General features: G+C 36.7%; 4 protein-coding genes across 6 annotated transcripts; 2 read left to right on the top strand and 2 right to left on the bottom strand.

Moving 5' to 3' along the window:
- Window positions 1-535: 535 nt before the first annotated feature.
- Window positions 536-4,551, top strand: LOC137734656 (ABC transporter I family member 6, chloroplastic-like). Of its 3 annotated transcripts, none has more exons than XR_011068570.1 (7): window positions 536-1,037; window positions 1,272-1,493; window positions 1,595-1,717; window positions 1,982-2,158; window positions 2,871-2,968; window positions 3,600-3,661; window positions 4,323-4,551. XR_011068570.1 is itself a non-coding variant. In XM_068473913.1 (6 exons), the coding sequence occupies exons 1-5, from the start codon at window positions 624-626 to the stop codon at window positions 2,949-2,951; spliced, it is 1,017 nt and encodes a 338-aa protein (XP_068330014.1). In that variant the 5' UTR covers window positions 536-623; the 3' UTR covers window positions 2,952-2,968; window positions 4,323-4,551. The 3 variants fall into 3 exon arrangements, 1 of the variants encoding a protein (XP_068330014.1); XR_011068569.1 differs by having other exon boundaries at window positions 3,569-3,661; XM_068473913.1 differs by lacking the exon at window positions 3,600-3,661.
- A 1,362-nt stretch (window positions 4,552-5,913) lies between these two features.
- On the bottom strand, window positions 5,914-8,297 carry LOC137734877 (uncharacterized). The gene is made up of 2 exons (XM_068474188.1): window positions 7,622-8,297; window positions 5,914-6,346 (listed from the first exon to the last, which is right to left on the bottom strand). The coding sequence occupies exons 1-2, from the start codon at window positions 8,163-8,165 to the stop codon at window positions 6,165-6,167; spliced, it is 726 nt and encodes a 241-aa protein (XP_068330289.1). The 5' UTR covers window positions 8,166-8,297; the 3' UTR covers window positions 5,914-6,164.
- A 5,347-nt stretch (window positions 8,298-13,644) lies between these two features.
- On the bottom strand, window positions 13,645-16,806 carry LOC137734876 (uncharacterized). The gene is made up of 2 exons (XM_068474187.1): window positions 16,125-16,806; window positions 13,645-14,085 (listed from the first exon to the last, which is right to left on the bottom strand). Exons 1-2 carry the CDS (start codon window positions 16,666-16,668, stop codon window positions 13,904-13,906), a joined length of 726 nt encoding a protein of 241 aa, XP_068330288.1. The 5' UTR covers window positions 16,669-16,806; the 3' UTR covers window positions 13,645-13,903.
- A 1,470-nt stretch (window positions 16,807-18,276) lies between these two features.
- On the top strand, window positions 18,277-20,485 carry LOC137733346 (uncharacterized). Its single transcript, XM_068472497.1, has 3 exons — window positions 18,277-18,970; window positions 19,580-19,734; window positions 20,211-20,485. Exons 1-3 carry the CDS (start codon window positions 18,334-18,336, stop codon window positions 20,463-20,465), a joined length of 1,047 nt encoding a protein of 348 aa, XP_068328598.1. The 5' UTR covers window positions 18,277-18,333; the 3' UTR covers window positions 20,466-20,485.
- The last annotated feature ends 437 nt before the right edge of the window (window positions 20,486-20,922 follow it).

The following is a 20,922-nucleotide window of genomic DNA, read 5'->3' as shown; positions in this document are numbered from 1 at the left end:
AAGTACACCCTTCTTTACGAGTAAACCTATTCAGATGCCCATTTTTACTTTTCTCAATCTCTTAATTTTTAGCGATTATATAAAACAATTGAAAGAATTAAAGTTTAAAAATTAATAAGATATGTGAAAAGTAAAAGTTAAGTGTGAGAATTATTTCTTCTAAAATCAATGGTTTGAATCTTCAATTTGAGTTATAACATATAATTTTGAGGGAATATTTTTCTCATTATTTTTAAGTAATGTTCACAATTTTATTTACTATTATTTTTAACATTTTAAAAAATTATTTATTATATTAAATAAGTTTAAATTTCAAAAAATAGATACAAATTTTAATACACTATAAACAGAACCCGGGTACATCAAATATCGTGATAAAACTGTTGAATTTTTTTTTTAAATTCAACAACTTGTATTATAATAGTTGATTTTAAAGATTGTGTTGCGGCACATTGAAAAATATAGTAAAATATTTTACCAAAAAAAAAAAAAAATAGTAAAAATGATGGGGGAGCCGGCCACCACCAATATCATGGCTGTTGATAATTTAATTTACAGTTATGCCTTTTCCGTTGAATTGAATTAGAATTTAGGGATTTTGCAGTCGCACTGATACCAATCCAATGGCGCTGTCGCGATTTTGTCATCCCTGTTGTTCTACTCTTCCCTCCCCACCACCACCGCCATCCCCGCCGCAATCTTCGTCTGCTCCTTGTCTCGGTAGCATCTATTCACCCTCCAAGTCCCCAGTATTTACAGGTTCTGCCCTCCTCCGCCCTCTCCGTTGGCAATCAAGCCACCGGCACCTGCGGTCTCTGACGGCGGTGAAGGTGAGGGGCAGCCTCTCTTCCGCCGCGGAAACTTCAATTTCTGGCAGAAAAGGAGAGAAGGAGCTGCTACTCGAAGTGAAGGATCTAACGGCCGTGATTGCCGAATCCAAACAGCAGATTCTCAAGGGCGTCAACCTTTCTGTCTACCAAGGGGAGGTTCATGCAATTATGGGAAAGAACGGTTCCGGGAAAAGCACTCTTGCCAAGGTCCGTATTATTAAGGGCTCCTTTGGAAGTGTGAAAGTGTTTATGATTGAAGTGCTTTTCTAGAATTCACTTATATTTTTAATGTTTTAATACTGTTTCCAAAACACTTTCGTCTTTTGAATCATTTTGAAAAGCACTCCCGAACACACTTACTTTGTCTTTCTGTCTCGAATTATTAGAAATTTGAAACAATTGGTAAATTAATTCGTTCATTCGTATCGTTCATTGGTTCAGGTTCTCGCCGGGCATCCGGATTACCAAGTTACAGGAGGTAGTGTTGTGTTTAAAGGTGACAACTTACTCGAAATGGCAGCAGAAGACCGGTCACTTGCCGGGCTTTTTATGAGTTTCCAGTCCCCAGTTGAGATCCCCGGCGTCACTAACATTGATTTTCTCAACATGGCTTACAATGCTCGCAGAAAAAAACTAGGACTGCCGGAGCTTGGACCAATTGAGGCAAGCTAGCTACGCCCACTCGTTCTTGTTCGAAGCTGCTGTTTGAGATGTCTCTGTTGTTTTACTGATTCATTCTTGTATCTTTATTTATGTCCTTGCAGTTCTATGCTTATATATTTCCCAAACTTGATCTTGTCAACATGAAGACCGACTTCCTTAATCGAAATGTTAATGAAGGCTTTAGTGGAGGTGAAAAGAAGCGCAATGAGATTTTGCAACTGGCGGTATGGTTATCATTCTTAGTTAATCTTCCTGTTTCTTTTGTAATTTTGGTCAAAACTTCGTTTGTAAGAAAATGCTTGGTGTGTGTGTGTTGAATTGAACATATAGTGTAATTACAATATTTGTAGAATTATGTAAACCTGTGGGAAGTGGGTTTCTTCCCCAGAGATATAGTCTTGTAATTTCGGTAAGTTGTCGTTCCTACACATTCATGTAAGCTTGACTGGGTACTTGTCTTTGTATTCACATGCTTCTGCTAAATGCAGGTTTTGGGAGCAGAGTTGGCTATATTGGATGAAATTGATTCTGGATTGGATGTTGATGCACTACGAGATGTAGCAAAGGCAGTCAATGGGCTTCTGACTCCGACAAATTCTGTATTGATGATTACTCATTATCTACGACTTCTGGAATTTATAAAGCCAACATGTATCCATATTATCGTAAGTCATTGGAAGATATGAAAACATACATCAACAAGAGAGGTTTTGGGTCTTGGTTCAATATCTGTCTCATGAAATTAGAAAACGAAATGGAAAAGTAATAAGGGATGCTCTATAAATATAAAGTACAACATGGTTCAGAAAAAAGCATGACAAGCTAAATGAGTTTATTAGTTTCATGTGTCCCGTAGTTTATCTCGGACTGCATAAACATACGGTTTGGATTTTTGCTGTTCTATCTTCATGTTATGGCTCCTTATAAGCAAATCTGTTAAAGGTATAGCGGATAGTGCATCAGCAAATAGGGCTTGTTTCATGCATTCTTCCCCAGAATTCCTGGCACTTTTGTTTTTACTTATGAGAGAACCAAGTGGGCAAGATTTGAGAGTAAAATTTTAGAAGCTCTGGATACTTGTAGAATTAATACAACCAAGATAGCGGCATGTTGCTTAGGAGATACATGAACTGGGCATAACCTTGGAGTACATCAACTCAAGAAGATTTGGAAAAAGAAGAAATATCTCTTTTGTTAATTGAATCTTTTTAGCTTTAAGAAAGCGTAGGAAAAAAAAAGGTTATATAAGTTGGCTGCTTCGACATTATACAGGATAATCAATAAATTATCATTGCGAGGAATACAGTAAGCTTTTTAAAACTGTTCCTAGATTATCTTTCAGTATTGATCTAAGTATTTAATTAAATGATTTTATAGGAGGATGGGAAAATTATAAAGACAGGTGACATCTCCTTAGCAGAAGTGCTAGAGAAGGAAGGGTACAAAGCAATTTCTTGAGCATAACTTTATGAAAGGTATTGCTCTTCCTTTCTCACTCTCTTAAACCTCAAAACATCTTTTACTGCCTGGATACTAATATTGTAGGCGTGGACCATTAATTTAATTTATCTTCTCAAATAAAAGTAGTGTCTTGAGTAATGCGTTTTATTATCTACAAGACTTAATTGGTCCTTCAATCACATTTATTTGCCTTTTTGCATATAATTGCTTTGGTTCATGTGGTCAATGGTATGTAAACAGAAGGGCAATTATATATGGCTTGATATTGTTTTAAGAAGGCCCTTCCCAACAGCAGAACTTCAGGTTTCTAAGTGAACTTCAGCATCCTATTTAGAATAGGAGACGACTGTCCGTCTTGGTAAAAACTTGCTCCCTATGAGTTTAATAATTCATAGCAGTGTTTCAAATAGTGTTTTCCTGGCGGGCTATATTGCCCGTTTTGTGGGGATCCAAATAGCATACACTGTTTTATTAAAAGCGTATGCAATTGTAGTTATAGGTGAGGTATATTTTTGGAAAACGCAATGTAATGATAGGTGCACTATATTTGATTAAAAGCGTACGCAATTGTAATGATAGATCTCTTATCCTTTCTTTTTTGTGTGGCTGAAAAGCTCATGCCTCGGGTTCGCTTTCCAAAATCAGAATGTCATGCAAGATAACACTGGACACAAGCTCAGATGTAGTATTGCTGAAACTGCTTCAGGGTATGCTTTCCCAGAAATGTTTGTATTGATCATTAATGTTCATCCAATTTTTCTCGGGTTTAGTCAAGTTGTTAGGTCTGTGGTTTGCTGTCACATGGAGTTTGTTCCCTCAAGGTGCCTATCTAGCTATTTGATAGAATTTCCTGCCTCCCAAAGATTTTAGAATATTTTGGAGGGCCCAGTTTCATATTTGAGTTGGCAAAGCGGGTTCGGGGATCTCTGGGTAAAAAATAGTGTTTGCTGATGAAGTCAAGTGCTAGGAAAATCAGTTCTGCCTGCCCTGTTAGGAATTTTCGCATGCAATGGGGAAGGAAATTCCTCAAGATTCAGAATGCGAATAGTCTAATGCTGAAACACATTGCTTCCTTTGAATGACTGTCAGTTAGAAATCCCACTTCTGATGACAATTGCAAAGCTTCCTGGCCATAGTTTGTTGATTCTGAGCCAATGATATATTATAAGGGTCCAAAATATACCAATAATGTTCGAGGAACGTGGGATAGTAGTGATCACCGATTCACTTGAACTGCTTGCATTGTCTTGTAATTCTCACTAGGAATATAAACAAATTATATGGTTTTTTTTTTTTTTATTGCTGCGGCATCTGTTGTATACCTCAGTTCGAAACTAATGTTGTTTTGACCCTTTCTCATTCTTGCAGATTTGATTCGGGGAAAAGCGGGTGCAGGAGTAATGATCTCTCCCCGAAAAACCATAAAACATAATCTGCGTTCACTGCTTGGTAATTTGAGTTTTACATTTGTCTAATTTGTTAGGACATATTATGGGCATCATGTTGTGGAAAGTATGATGTGGTTTTTGCTATTTTCACACAGCCCTGATACCTAAGTAATCTCATATAAAAGTGAAATAACTTGAAAGTTTTGCTATCTGGTATGGTCCATGCTTCTGACTCAACCACAAACGTAACCTTTTGATGGCAATATTTTAAACTACTCTGTTCTACGATGATGAGGGGAATTCAAAATTGAGTGCAGGGGTTTGGGCACGTTGTCTTAGTTAACTGGAATAAGTAGAAATTGGAAATTGATCCCCCAGAAAATTGAATTTGATTGGTTGCACTAATGGTCGGATAATACGGGATTTGATTAATTCCGCTTAATAGTTTTTGGATTTTTATACATCTTTTTTAGCTTGGCGCATACATTTTTTTTTTTATATTTCTTGTCATCGGATTCAATAAATCAAATGAAAACTTATATGATTACATATTGGTGTGGAGGAGAAATAATGTGCGTGTTTATCTACTTAAATTTGCGGAGTCATGAATGATGTCATGAATGAGAAAAGGAAAGAAGAGTGAAAATGAGATCAAGTAGGGCTAGTTAAAGGTGGAATCTACTCTTTTTTTCACCTTTTATATTATTTTCATATGTACTAGTGCGTTACAAGGGAAGTTAGGAATTAGATTCTGTGTTTTCAAGGAAGCCAAATGTCATTAGTACCATGTGGCGATGACAAATTGTTAGCATTTTCATAAGATCCAACCTACTTTTTCTAAAGCTGTTTTGTCGATTTATTCTCATAAAGTAGAGCAATAGTTTCTGATCTAATTGGTGCTTTGTTTCTGAACTAATAGGTGCTTTGGTCTTTGAACTAAAAATTCGTGTATATTGGTTCTGAATTTTTTATAACGTAAAGCAATGATTCTTTTGACTAACTCGATTAGAACTTTCATATTAAATAAAGGGTTTAAAGGGACCAAAAATGGAGGGGAGTTCTAAGCAAAGTTAGTCAAAAAGATCACTGCTCCACATTGTAACAAGTTAAGGGATCATTGCTCCGCATTATAACAAGTGCAATGACCAATGCTCACGGATTTTTTGTTCAGGGATCAAAGCTCCAATTGAGCTAAAGTTCGGGACCATTGCTCCAATTACTTAATTTAGTCTCGTCTTTTTCTTCTTTACTTTATAACGCACATATGTCAACAATTAACAGATGACTCGAGGCAGTGAATAATAGAGGTATAAAAGTGATGGAAAAATCTGTGTTTGAGTACAAAAGTGCGACAGACAACTAAAAGTTGAAAATTAGAAAAAACTTAAAGGGTAGTAAAACGAAAATTACATGTAGCTTTATTGTGCGATGGTGCCCAACCAATCCCAGCAGCAAATTTGGGATGTTAAATGTTCGAAGGGAGAGTGGAGGTGAAAGAAGGAACAAAATACCAAGAGAGGAAGAACGGCCATTGGAAAATTCACTTAAAAACTCAGGAGGTTGAGCTTGTATCTTACAATCATTGTATTAAGTTCAATAAGTGGAAAGTTATAAATCTTCTTACAAATTAAGATAACGTTTATGCATAATCACACACTACGTCATTCAAGAAATATTGACGTTTCCCGACTTAACAGTAGCATCAGAAAACATGGCTGTCGCCGGTCTCTTTGTAGCCTGGTGGCTTCGCATGAGGTTCACCGGGTCAACAATTCCACTGGCACCACAAGAAGAAACCATGGCTATCTGTTACTTTGGTTTATCAATTCTTCTTAGAAGGAGATAACCGATGTTTTGACCACTCTTCCAGAGCCCTGCGGTGTAGAGCATTCAACCTAATGTAAGGACGTTTCTCTCGAATTAGTTTCTCAGCATTTTTCCAGTCCTCTTCAACCCCAAGAGCAACTATTAGTGCACACATGACAGCTACACTTCTCCCATGACCTATAAAAGAAAATTATGAAACAATTTCTCGTCACAACTCAATACCTACAGCCATCCAAATAGTTCAGCAATCAAATATCATTACTATGAAAAAAAACAGAGTGGAAATTGTTACGAAAAATATTTAGGAACGAGCCCCTTATCACCCGAAACCTCCTATCGCAGGAAATTTAATGCAGAAAACTTTATTCATCAATCCAACTAGACATAGGAAAATTGGAGTCAATCCTAATAATATAGAAAACCAAGTTAAATCCTATCGAAAACAGGGAAACTAAAAACCTCAGGAAACAAACAAACAACACAGGAAGGTAATCCAACCACAAAGATATGTTAATGAGATCATCTTTTCTTCCATCTCTTTACTTGGTAAACAGTAAATGGTTTTTCAGCAATGTCCTCATCAAATTCTCCCAAAGAAAAGCTATAAATCTAAAGGCTAAAAGTCTCAATAATTCCGCACATAACATCAGGGTTTATCCAGGATCATGTCCAGAATTACACGCGTAAATGCAGACTTAAATTTTGTTACTGTGTGTGACTTGTATTTCTGAACACCAACAGCGATGACAGCATTGTTCCTCCATAAGAAATGACTGGACAAGATCATATCTAGCTTAAAAATGAGACAGTACAAAAAGTTTCGAACCTAAACAATAAACGAGTTAATATAATCGTTAAGTTCATTTTTTTCATTTTTCTTTTTGTAGGACATTAATTATGCAGAGTATGGAGCATTTCAAAGATGTTTTGAAGAGGCCAAAGCTAATCGAATCATGTCACCCTCTTGATGCGCTGCGCTTATAACTCATCTACGCTTTTTTAATTATTTTCGTTCTCTTTTGTGTGAACCTTTAAATGTATTTAAAAAAGCGTAGATGAGTTATAAGCGGGAAAGTGCCGAGTGGTAATTGGTATCGAAAGCACTGTGAAGCGCTACCCCGTTTCTTATCATCCATTGTTTACCAATTACCATTCTGCAGGAACAATACCCCGTTTCTTATCAAACCCAAGGATGCACCTGAGCAGAGTAGTAGTGGTTGATCAAGAAGTACGTCCTCCATAGGGCTTAACCTTAAGGCAATCTTATCTGCATTGCACCACAACTACCCCTCACTTTACTTATCTATATAGATATCTAGGAGCTAATACCACCAGACATGTTGCATTGCAGAACAATTCACAAATATATACACACACATTATACGCATCGCAAAACAAGTGAATCTATCTCACTACCAACATGAAAAATTACTCAAAATTTGAGCAGCATACCGTAGGCGCAGTGGACGAAAACAGGCTTATTCTGAGCCCTTTTTTGGCAAGCCCACTTGACAGCAGATTCAATGGCAGGCGGCTGAGGAGCCCTCGTGTCCCATGTTGGCACACACAAATAAGAATGCCCTGTAACCTCACACTTCCTTGGCAATTCACAAGTGCAATCAACAATGGCAGGGTCACCTGGTGGCAGTTTATCAAGCGAAGAAGGCCACCCGCCAACGAACAAACCCTCGGAGATTTCAGTGTAAGGAGCCTCCCTACTCTGCATCCTCCGCAATGCCGAGAAGAAGCGGACGAAATACAAATAGGGGCTGAACATTATAATCGACCAAGTGGGGAAACTCCCATCTGGGTTCTTCCCCAACAGCATGGGAAGGTCTATCAATGGATGAGCAGCAAGTGAAACCAAAGCAAAAACCAAAGAGGCATACAAAAATGGTATGGAAAGCACTGTGAAACCAGAGCTTTTGAGGCATGCAAACAACGCGAACAATACTGCTGCCTGCCACCCTGTCCGAACCCATAGACTAACACCCATCTTTGCTCCACTACGGAGTACCCCAAATGTGCCTGCCAGGTACTTGATGGAAGTCCTCAGAGAGGCCAAGGGCAGCTCTTGTTTTGCAGATCATATCTCGACTGGAGAAATATAGTTTAAATAAGGGTGGGATTGGATGCTGGAGGGTATCCTCGTGTTTCTTGTAAAAGCAATTTCAAAGTGAATTTAAGACTCCTCCTTCCATACTCAAAGAACAGAACCAGAGGAATTGATGGTTTCACGGAAGACTTTTTGTTGCGGAATTGTTATTGCCACTTTAAAATTCTCATTTTATATTTTAAAATTTTTACATTTAAAAAGAAAAATACACTTATGAAAAATATAAAATGAGATTTTTAGAATGTTAGTAACAATTTCTATAATAATAATAATAATAATAACGGTTAGATTGATGCTAAAGAGATTATTTATTTGACCCGTATTTTATAAATCACATGATATAACGATTAAAATGTAGCTTAATAGTTATTTTAAGGGAGGGATTGAATGCTGGAGGGTATTTTCGTGTTACTCGTAAAGCAATTTCAAGGGAATTTAAGATATCTCCTTCCATACTCATGGAATAGAACTAGAGGAATTGGTGGCTTCACGGGTAGACTTTCCACCACAATCAAAAGACAAAATGAAAATTTTGAACTACCAAGTTTCTATAATAATAATAATAATAACAACAACAACAACGGTTAGTGTGATGCTAGAGAGATAATCCATTTGAACCGTATTTTCTAAATCATATAATGTATCATCGATAACTATTTTTCTTTTTTAAATCATTAAAAAAAAAAATTCAACCATCAATTGTCACATCATGTATCTACAAACTATGATTTAAAAAATATGTCTCACTAACATTTTCCCAAAGGTTAAGTAGAAATAAACTAACAATGTGCTGGAAAGTCATCAAACGCTTATCATTACAATATTTTCCTTTAGTGTGTAGGATTTAGGTCATCAAACACTGGTCCTAACGAATGTCAAATTTTAAAATATTACGTAATTATTTGAAATAAAATTGGAATAAGAACTAAAAATTTGTATGGCGCCCATATAAAAAAGGGAGGATAGTGTTATTAACATACTTATTTTTACTTCCTACACATTTTTATTAATTTCTTTTTTTATCATTGATCTTCAATTCATTCGATCTGACGACCAATTAATAAAAGTAGTGTGTGAGAAATGAAAATTGGCGTGTGAATGACACTTCCAAAAAAAGGAATCCCATTCCAAAATTTTGGAGGAATGACATTTCTTGACGGGGTGGGATTGAAGGAGAATGGGAATTAACTTTATATATCAAAATTTCTTTCACATTTTTTATTGATGAAAAGTGAACTAGTTTTTATTAGGGGTGCAACTTAGGTTGGGCCAACCCGAACCCGTCCATATTCAACTTGACTTTAAATCCGAATTCATTGATTGGGTTGGGTTGATCATTTGTCCAACCTAACCCAACCCAACCCGATTGGGTTGAGTTGTGCAACATGCTTCTCAATGACCTTTGCACCTTAGTGGAGGATTCACTAGTGACTTTTGATAGATTATGATAGAAAAGTGCATGGAGTTGCAAAAAGCAATTGTTGTTCTAGCAGTCACACTTTGTTTTTTCTGCAAGAGCTTCGAAGGACAAGACTTGAGTTGTGAAATCTCATTTCCGGATTTCACTGTTATAATCTACGTATTGTTATTATTGAAATTTTATGTTATTTTGGGAAATTTATATTAATTTATTTGAATTTAGATTTTAATTAAACCAGTTACGAAGTTTGAATTTTGGAAATTAATTATTTAAAATTCATAGATCTTTCGAGGTCACAATTTATATTTCTGAATAGAGCTTGATCCCACGAACGCATACGCGAAATCCGTTTGTGAGTCCGGATTATAACAGTATAATTATGGACGTTTGAAGTTGGTTATTTAAATGTAGTTAAATTATTTGAACTCCCATCTTGTGGGAAGACTAACTAATCAGCCTTAAGTAAAGAGAGAAGGGGACCAATCAAATAAAAAGGGGATGGAGGACCAATGAGAAATAAGAAAAGAAGGAAAAAAAAAAAAAGAAAAAAAAAAAGAAGGTGGAGTAGCCTTCCTGTCGACCCACACCCGTCGCGAGCTCCCATTTTCCAAGGTTGATTCCGGCCAACTCCGGTGGATATTTTCGACGCCATCACCACCATCTTGAAGCTCTCATTCCCCTCTAAAAACCCACCCATGAACCACCTTGATTAATCACGGTATGTGGCAGTTTGAGGGCACAAAAGTCGACGAAAATCAATAGTACTCTGACCACCTTTTTCGGCAAATCAGCAAAGCGATGGCCGATGTCACCACTTGGGCTTTGTAGCCCATCATCACAGGAGAAAATCCCAACCAACCTTGACCCCATTGGACCACTGTAGACGACGAATCGACGTCGGGAAGTTTTAGGCACCCGTTGGCTTTGTGGGCAAAATTGACCCCCTTCCGTCCACTTTTGGACTTTGTGGCAGGTATGAAAGTTGTTCCTCTCTTTGAGATCTTCATTTTTGTAAATTTTGGTAATTTTTGGTAATAGTTGGATTTTTCCGGCGAGTCGGGGCGGCTGGCTGCCATCCACAGCGGCGTGTGGCCAGGGGGTTGTTGATGTCATTCTTAGGCTAAATTAGATGCCTTAAGCTCAGTTTTGATAATTGTATGACATAAGTTGATGGTTGAAACCTAAATTCTCTACGATACGTTAATTGGTAAAAGTATGAATCGATGATCCGACAGTTGGATCATCACCAAACTTTAACTTATATGATATGATTATTACCTTGATTTCTTATATTAGTATCACCTGTGAATATAACTTGGTTTTATAATGTGACGTCTATTGAAATGTGATTATATATATATATATATATATATATATATATATTTAGCCATAGACCTGCCGGGTGCTTGATGGAAGTCCTCAGAGAGGCCAAGGGCAGATCTTGTTTTGCAGATCAAATCTCCACTGGAGAAATATAGTTTAAAGAAGGGTGGGATTGGATGCTGGAGGGTATCCTCGTGTTTCTCGTAAAAGCAATTTCAAAGTGAATTTAATACTCCTCCTTCCATACTCAAAGAACAGAACCAGAGGAATTGATGGTTTCACGGAAGACTTTTTGTTGCAGAGTTATTATCATTTTAAAATTCTCATTTTGTATTTTAAATTTTTTATATTTAGAAAGAAAAATACACTTGTGAAAAGTATAAAATGAGATTTTTAGAATGTTAGTAACAGTTTCCATAATAATAATAATAATAACGGTTAGAGTGATGCTAAAAAGATTATTTATTTGATCCGTATTTTATAAATCACATGATATATCGGTTAAAATGTAGCTTAATAGTTATTTAAAGGGTGGGATTGAATGCTGGAGAGTATCCTCGTGTTACTCGTAAAGCAATTTCAAGGGAATTTAAGATATCTCCTTCCATACTCATAGAATAGAACTAGAGGAATTGGCGGCTTCACGGGTAGACTTTCCACCACAATCCAAAGACAAAATGAAAATTTTGACTACCAAGTTTCTATAATAATAATAATAATAATAACAACAACAACGGTTAGTGTGATGCTAGAGAGATAATCAATTTGAACCGTATTTTCTAAATCACATAATGTATCATCGATAATTATTTTCTTTTTTTTAAATTATTAAAGAAAGAATTCAACCATTACTTGTCACATCATATATTTACAAACTATGATTTAAAAAATATGTCTCTTTAGCATTTTCCCAAAGGTTAAGTAGAAATAAACTAACAATGTGCTGGAAAGTCATCAAACGCTTATCATTACAATATTTTCCTTTAGTGTGTAGGATTTAGATCATCAAATACTGGTCCTAACGAACGTTAAATTTTAAAATATTACGTAGTTATTTGAAATAAAATTGGATTAAGAACTAAAAATTTGTATGGCGCCCATATAAAAAAGGGAGGATAGTGTTATTAACATACTTATTTTTACTTCCTACACACTCTTATTAATTTTTTTTATTTTTTATCATTGATCTTCAATTCATTCGATCTGAGAACCAATTAATGAGAGTAGTGTGCGAGAAGTGAAAATTGGTGTGTGAATGACACTACCAAAAAAAGGAATGCCACAATTTTGGAGGAATGACATTTCATGACGAGGTGGGATTGGAGAAGCAGAATGGGAATTAACTTTATATATCAAAATTTCATTCACATTTTTTATTGATGAAAAGTGAACTAGTTTTTATTAGGAGTGCAACTTAGGTTGGCCCAACCCGAACCTGTCCATATTCAACCTGACTTTAAACCCGAACAAGCGGGTTTATTTATTTATTTATAACTCATCCTTACCCAACCCGATTTCAACCCGTTCATTGATTGAGTTGGGTTGGGTTGGGTTGATCATTTGTCCAACCCAACCCAACCCCGACCCAACCCGATTAACCAAACCCGATTGGGTTGAGCTGTGCAGCATGCTTTTCAATGACCTTTGCACTTTCGTGGAGGATTCACTAGTGACTTTTGATGGATTATGATAGAAAAGTGCATGGAGTTGCAGAAAGCAATTGTTTTTCTGGCAGCCACACTTTGATTTTTCTGCAAAAGGTTCGAAGGACAAGACTTGAGTTGGGTACCAGCTTTGGACAATGAAGTGTTCCTCTCTTCTTTTTTTCTTTTGGTACTAGCTTTGGTATTTCTTGTATTTTAATTCAAACTTTGCATAAACTCGATTAAAACTTGAAAAAGTTTGGCAACCTGAACCCAAATGAACTCGATTAAAACCCAACCCAAATTGTAAAAGTTGGGTTAGGGTAGGTTGACCTTCTAACCTGCCCAACCCGCCTGAGTTGCACCCCTAGTTTTTATAATGATTTCCTAAGGGTCCTAGGGATCCCGTGATTGTGATCGTTCATCGTACATCGTGTGATCAATTTTCGTTAGGTATTATTTATATTTAATTTTAAATTTTAAATTTTGAAATGATTTCTAACTGCTCGATGTATGATGAACGGTAATGATCACGGGATCCCTAGGAAAATGATCCTATTACTCCAATTACTCAAATTACTTGCTCAGGAATCAAAGCTCCAATTGAACTAAAATTCAGGATCATTGCTCCAATTACTTTATTTATTCTCCTCTTTTTCTTCTTTACTTTATAACACACATACATCAACAATTAACAGATGACTTGAGGCAGTGAATAATAAAGGTATAAAAGTGATGGAAAAATCTATATTTGAGTACAAAAGTGCGACAGACAACTAAAAGTTGAAAATTAGAAAAACCTTTAGGGTAGTAAAACGAAAATTACTTGTAGCTTTATCGTGCGATGGTGCCCAACCAATTGCAGCAACAAATTTGGGATGTTAAATGTTCAAAGGGAGAGTGGAGATGAAAGAAGGCAAAATACCATGAGAAGAAGAACGGCCATTGGAAAATTCACTTAAAACTCAGGAGGTTGGGCTTGTATCTTACAATCATTGCATTAATAAGTGGAAAGTTATAAATCTTCTTACAAATTAAGATAACGTTTATGCATAATCACACACTAAGTCATTCAAGAAATATTGACGTTTCCCGACTTAACAGTAGCATCAGAAAACATGGCTGTCGCCGGTCTCGTTGTAGCCTGTGGCTTCGTGTTCCACATGAGGTTCACCGGGTCAATGGTTCAACTGGCACCACAAGAAACCATGGCTATCTATTACTTTAGCTAATCAATTCTTCTTAGAAGGAGATAACCGATGTTTTGACCACTCTTCCAGAGCCCTGTGGTGTAGAGCATTCATCCTAATGTAAGGGCGTTTCTCTCGAATTAGTTTCCCAGCATTTTTCCAGTCCTCTGCCACCCCAAGAGCAACTAGTAGTGCACACATGACAGCAACACTTCTCCCATGACCTATAAAAGAAAATTACGAAACAATTTCTCGTTACAACTCAATACCTACACCCATCCAAATAGTTCAGCAATCAAATATCATTACTATGAAAAAAAACACAGCGGAAATTTGTTACGAAAAATATTTAGGAACGAGCCCCTTATCACCTGAAACCTCCTATCGCAGGAAATTTAATGCAGAATTATTCATCAATCCAACTAGACAAGGGAAAATTGGAGTCAATCCAACCACAAAGATATGTTAATGAGATCATCTTTTCTTCCATCTCTTTACTTGGTAAACCGTAAATGGTTTTTCTACAATGTCCTCATCAAATTCTCCCAAAGAAAAGCTATAAATCTAGAGGCTAAAAGTTTGAATAATTCTGCACATAACATCAGGGTTTATCCAGGATCATGCTCAGAATTACATGCGTAAATGCAAACTTAAATTTTGTAACTGTGTGACTTGTATTTCTGAAAACCAACAGCATTGTTCCTCCATAAGAAATGACTGGACAATATCATATCTAGCTGAAAAATGAGACAGTATGAATAGTTTTGAACCTAAACGAGTTAATATAATCGTTAGGTTTCTTTTTTCTTTTTTTCTTTTTCTGAGACATTAATTAGTGCAGAGTATGGACCATTTCAAAGATGTTTTGAAGAGCCCAAAGCTAATTGAATCCTTTCACCCTCTTGTTGTGCTGCGCTTATAACTCATCTACGCTTTTTTAATCATTTTCGTTCTCTTTTGTGTGAACCTTTAAATGTATTTAAATTTCACATAACTGGTACATTGCGGACCTTTTGCTATTAGGTTGCCATCTAGCAGGCTGTTGGGATATAAGTGAGAAAGTGCCGAGTGGTAATTGGTAAACAATGGATGATACTGACTTGATTTGGGTTAGTTAGACCGAGTATGAAAGCAAGGTAAGAGAAGCTACAAGAAGGCAAAAAGTTAGACAAATAGTAATAAGAAATGTAACCAGAATATAGAACAATGTCATTAGAATATAGAACAATGTTGGCCCATATCCCAACAGCTTAAACTTTTGGGACTGGTGGTAAACTAACAACCTTCATCATGGTATTAGAGCAGGAAATCCTGAGTTTGAATCACTGCAATTGAATCCTCCCTATATAAGTTTAATTCCACATATCGATCTCAAGACCCACATGTGAATGGAAATGCTAAAGTATAAAACAATCATTGAACCGCATCTAAACAACTAAAGCTTGTGCAAATAGTGGTAAGCAAACCAACTGACTTTGTCAATGCTATTACAATTATTTTTTGTATGAGGTACAAGTTGCCAGCCCCAACTTTGAGTAACTGTCCTAGGAAATTAAGGGACAGCAGATTAAGCTGCTGAGGATTTTCTGGAAGTTCAGAAGAAGATGCCTATAAAGGTTCGGATGATTAAACAAAACCATGACACGTTCGCTATGAATGTCCTTCCAAATCTGTCAGAGGGCATGACCATCAACAAAGTGTTGGGCGAGGGCTGTGGCCTATGGTGGTGGAAGAAGATAGCAACTACAACAATTTCCCAAAATGAAAAGTTAAGAGGCATGAACTATTAGTCTTGAGGTGAATGAAACATGAGAAGTTTGGTGAATTGGTGGATGACTGCAGGCCCAAGTGTTGGGAAGTTGCGCTCAGTGAAACTAAGGAGTTAATTGAGAAAGAGGTTTTGGGGAAATTGTTTCGTTAAAAAGAGAAGAGTGTGGAGGAATTCAAGAAAGCTTTCTGCAGGAACGATACCCCGTTTCTTATCAAACCCGAGGTTGCGCTTGAGCAGAGCAGTGGTTGATCAAGAAGTAACTCCTCCATAGGGCTTAACCTTAAGGCAATCTTGTCTGCATTGCACCACAACTACCCCTCACTTTACTCACCTATATAGATATCTAGGAGCTAATACCACCAGACATGTTGCATTGCAGAACAATTCACAAATACACACACACACACACACACACACATTATATGCATCGCAAAACAAGTGAATCTATCTCACTACCAACATGAAAAATTACTCAAAATTTGAGCAGCATACCGTAGGCGCAGTGGACGAAAACAGGCTTATTCTGAGCCCTTTTTCGGCAAGCCCACTTGACAGCAGATTCAATGGCAACCGGCGGGGGAGCCCTCGTGTCCCATGTTGGCACACACAAATAAGAATGCCCTGAAACCTCAGAATTCCTTGGAAATTCACAAGTGCAATCAACAATGGCAGGGTCACCTGGCGGCAGTTTATCCGGCGAAGAAGGCCACCCGCCAACGAACAAACCCTCGGAGATTTCAGTGTAAGGAGCCTCCCTACTATGCAACCTCCGCAATGCCGAGAAGAAGCGGACGAAATACAAATAGGGGCTGAACATTATAATCGACCAAATGGGGAAAGTCCCATCTGAGTTCTTCCCCAACAGCACGGGAAGGTCTATGGATGGAAGAGCAGCAAGTGAAACCAAAAATGAAACCATAGAGGCATACAAAAATGGTATCGAAAGCACTGTGAAACCAGAGCTTCTGAGGTATGCAAACAACACGAAATATACTGTTGCCTTCAACCCTATCAGAACCGATATACCAACACCCATCTTTGCTCCACTACTGAGTACCCCAAATGTGCCCGCCAGGTGCTTGATGGAAGTCCTCAGAGAGGCCAAGGGCAGATCTTGTTTTGCAGATCAAATCTCGACTGGAGAAATATAAGTTTAAATAAGGGTGGGATTGGATGCTGGAGGCCATCCTCGTGTTACCCGTAAAAGCAATTTCAAAGTGAATTGAAGACACCTCCTTCCATACTCATATAATAGAATTAGAGGAATTGATGGTTTCCCGGGACTCTCTGTTACGGAATTGTTATTGTCATTTCAAAATCTTTATTTTGTATTTTAAATTTTTAACATTTAAAAAGAAAATACACCTGTGAGGACTATAAAATAAGATTTTTAGGATGTTAGTAACAGTTTTCATAATAATAATAATAACAACGGTTAGAGTGATGCTAAAGAGATTATTTGTTTGACCCGTATTTTATAAATCACATGATATAACAGTCAAAATGTAGCTTAATAGTTATTTTAAGGGTGGGATTTAATGCTGGAGGGTATCCTCGTGTTACTCATAAAGCAATTTCAAGTGAATTTAAGATATCTCCTTCCTTACTTATAGAATAGAACTAGAGGAATAGGGTAGACTTTCCACCACAGACCAAAGAAAAATGAAAATTTTGAACTACCAAGTTTCTATAATAATTATAACAACAACAACAACGGTTAGTGTAATGCTAGCGTCTAAACGAACCTGGCCAAATCTAGTTGATTTGGTTGAGTTTGAAGGTGCATGACAACTCCCCATAACCAGTAGACCACAGAAGCGCTCCCTTAGACCACTCAACAAAATCTGATATTTCATTTCTCTAATTTTATCAATTTTTGTATAAGATGGGTAGAGAATTTGCATGAGTTGGTCATTGGTGAAAGAGAGTAACATTTCAAATCTTGGTGTTACAGATTCTTACTTGTTTTTCTAAATAAAAACGATAGTTTTACTTTAAACTACACTAACGAGAGGGAGAAGAGTTTGAACCGGGACATAGTAGGTTGAAAAGGAAGATTCTAATCATCAAGACAATTACCATTTTATTTTAGTTGTTAGGTGACTAATCAACCTTGTTGGGGTTGTTAATGGGTAATTGTTAAGACACTTTAATTTGATATCACTATAATATAAGGGTGAGATTGGTAGTGGTGGTGATGGTGTCAAATGAAATTTTAACAACTCAATGAGTTGATTTGCCATCTCTGCTTATATGACTATATTGATTTGCAACACCTATTTTCAGAAATTATTTTGATCAACTTTCAATTTCAATGACTATTTTTATGAGCTGCGTCATTTTCAAAGACAATTTATGATAACTTTTTATTTATTTATTTTATTGGACAAAAGAAGAAGTTTGGTTGACGTAATTTGCTACAAACTTTCATTATAGTCTTAGTTCGGATCATACTTGGCTTGACGCTGTCTCTCTCTCTCTCTCTCTACTTTTTCATCATATCTTTTTCCTCTTTCCATCCATTCCCTTGCAATGCAAGCAAAGTTCCCATGTAAAGAGGAATCAACCACCGCAACCACTGCTACTCTATATAGTAATATACATGATGAACGAATCTAACGGCCTTAATTTTCCAAGTTTTTCATATATAATAGCTAGCGGCCGCTACCGATGATATATGTATATCTTTGAATTATAACTAATGGGGATCTGTTTCGGGAAGCGGAAGAAATCGACGGCAGAGATAGTGCCGCAAAAACAGCCGACGACAACAGTCCGACTGTACGGCTCTCCCAGCAGCACAAACTACATCCGATTTGCCCTCAAATACAAGGAGGCGGCTGTCTCACTTCGCTGCATGGTGGTAGCCAGATCTAATGACGACAACGACGACAATGACGAAGATTATAGAAACTTGGTGGTGGCGATGGAGGTGGAGGAGGGCGGGTCATCGTCGGAGCCAGCTGAGAGGGTTTCAGGGCCGCCCAATACTCTGCTGCAGTTGATAGAGGCCAGATTCCCTCATCCGCCGCTTCTCCTTCAAACGGGGTCGTCCTCTGAAACCCAACCGACGTCGCTGGTGGCGGCGGTGGTGAAGCTGACTGAGCTGCAACACAGGAGCCTGGCGTGGCACTTGGAGAGGTTGGTGAGGTGGGTTATGGATCTGTTGAAGCGTCCGGGTAAAGAAAGAGGAGGGGTGGTTGATCCGACTGTGGGGAGTGCTCGGATGGAGGTAAGGAAGCTGGGGAGGAACTACTCGCAGCTTTTGGAGCTGATGTTGGAACACGCTCAGATGGAGGAGAGACTCCTCTTCCCCATCTTCAACTACTGTGATCCAGGTCACATCTTCCTTTTTCCAGAAGAATATTTACCAATTAAACTTTTACTTTTTTTTTGGTATATATATTTTCAGGATTGCAAAAATAAAGATATATGTAGGAATCTTCTATAAATATTTTCCGGCACCTAAATTTCTTGTCATTTGTAAGAATTTTCCATGAATATAATTTTGATGGAGTAAAAAACCATAAGATTATATATGTAAATGCATATGGAAAGATTTTTCACACATACGCCATGTTGTATAATAACATAGGGGGAAAGAGAATAAATTGACATTGAACTCGTCAGTTTTGAAATTTAAATATAAAATTTTTATTTATAAATGAAGAGAAATAATATTATACTGTAATACTAAGTGATATAATAATAAATTATTTTAAAAACCCAGCAAATGTCATTACTTAGCTAAAATGTTGAGTTAAAACAAGGAACTATTATTAACATTTCAAAAATCTCATTCTAGACTTCTCATAAATTTTTTTTTTCTTTTTCTGATTATAAAAAATTTTAAGTACAAATGAGATGTTTAAAGTCTCAATAACAATTTCTTAAAACAATTATTATTAATAAAGTTAAGATGGTAAACTAACCAAATAATTATGCAGGGATCTGTAAAGCTGCGAATGAAGAACACGCAAGGGACCTACCCATCATGAACGGAATCAAAGAAGACATCAAATCCATTGAGGTTCTTGACATTGGGAGTCGTGACAACAAAGAAGCTCTTTCCAACTTTTCTAAGCGCCTCAAATCACTACAGGTGATCCATGTTAACTGCCTCTTGTCAGTGTTTTATTAGTGTTATATACAATGTTAACTAGTTAGTAATTTAATATAATATTAACTGCATGTTTAAATTCATTCCATAGTCTCTTTTCATAATTCAAATTATTTATTTATTTTGAATCTTCACTCAAAAATATTTCTTACAGAATTTTATCCATATCGAAAAGCGTTTCAATATCAAATTGGGACAAAGAAAAAATAGAAACACACAGTGTTGCTAAAAACACAATGAAATGTTTATAACAACAATCAAATAAAATGATTTTTTATTTGGACGAATTTTTGTATGGAGATCTAAAAAAAGGAAAGGTTTGGAACCTTGGATGATGAGAGCATATTATACAGTGGGCATAAACACGTGATTAGTGTTGTATTAAGTTATACAATATAATAATATTCTACACATAATAATATTACTAAATATATATTTTATTTGGACTTAATATGTAGGAGCGTTATAGACAACACTTTACGGAGGAGGAAAGAGAAGTATTGCCGTACATGGAGGCCGCCGAGCTGAGCAAAGAGCAGCAGCAGAGACTATTGGACGAGTGTTTGGATGTGATGCAACAGTCACACTCATCGCATTTGTTCAATTTTCTTCTTGAAGGGCTACTTCCTCGTGAAGCCATGCACTACTTGGAATTAATCTCCATGTCCACCAACAAACAACGAACAACTTCTCTGCTTCACATGATCATTTAGCCACTTATAACATCAATCTAGCTAGGGTTTTTTTTTTTTGGCTATATTGATTTGTTGATTTTGATACTTTTTTTTTATTTTTTATTTGGCTATTTTAATTTGTTGATTTTGATTAAAAAAAAAAATTGAATGATTATATAGCACGAACAATATTTCACTGAGAAAGTTAGTGAGACTTACATAGACTTGTGCAGTTTGAGACTTACATAGATAACCAGCCACAAACTCAGATATGCCCCCTATCGATCTTGTTGGTCGGTCGGTCTACTAAAGCCGAATTGGTTCTACAGCTCCAGCCGTCAATTGCTATCACCGGTTGCCTCTAGAATCTCTTGTCGGACGATCTTTTTATCTGCCTTACTCAAGCCAAATTTGTAGACTAGGGCTCAAATCATATCATTATAATTCTTTTATGTTTCATTTTGGTAGTTCTAATTCTTTGTTTTATGTCTATTTG

The sequence above is a fragment of the Pyrus communis genome, chromosome 5, assembly GCF_963583255.1.
Source record: "Pyrus communis chromosome 5, drPyrComm1.1, whole genome shotgun sequence".
NCBI classification, from domain to species: domain Eukaryota; kingdom Viridiplantae; phylum Streptophyta; class Magnoliopsida; order Rosales; family Rosaceae; genus Pyrus; species Pyrus communis.
The sequence above is the reverse complement of the archived record's forward strand: the minus strand, read 5'-3'. Positions and strand labels throughout refer to the sequence as shown.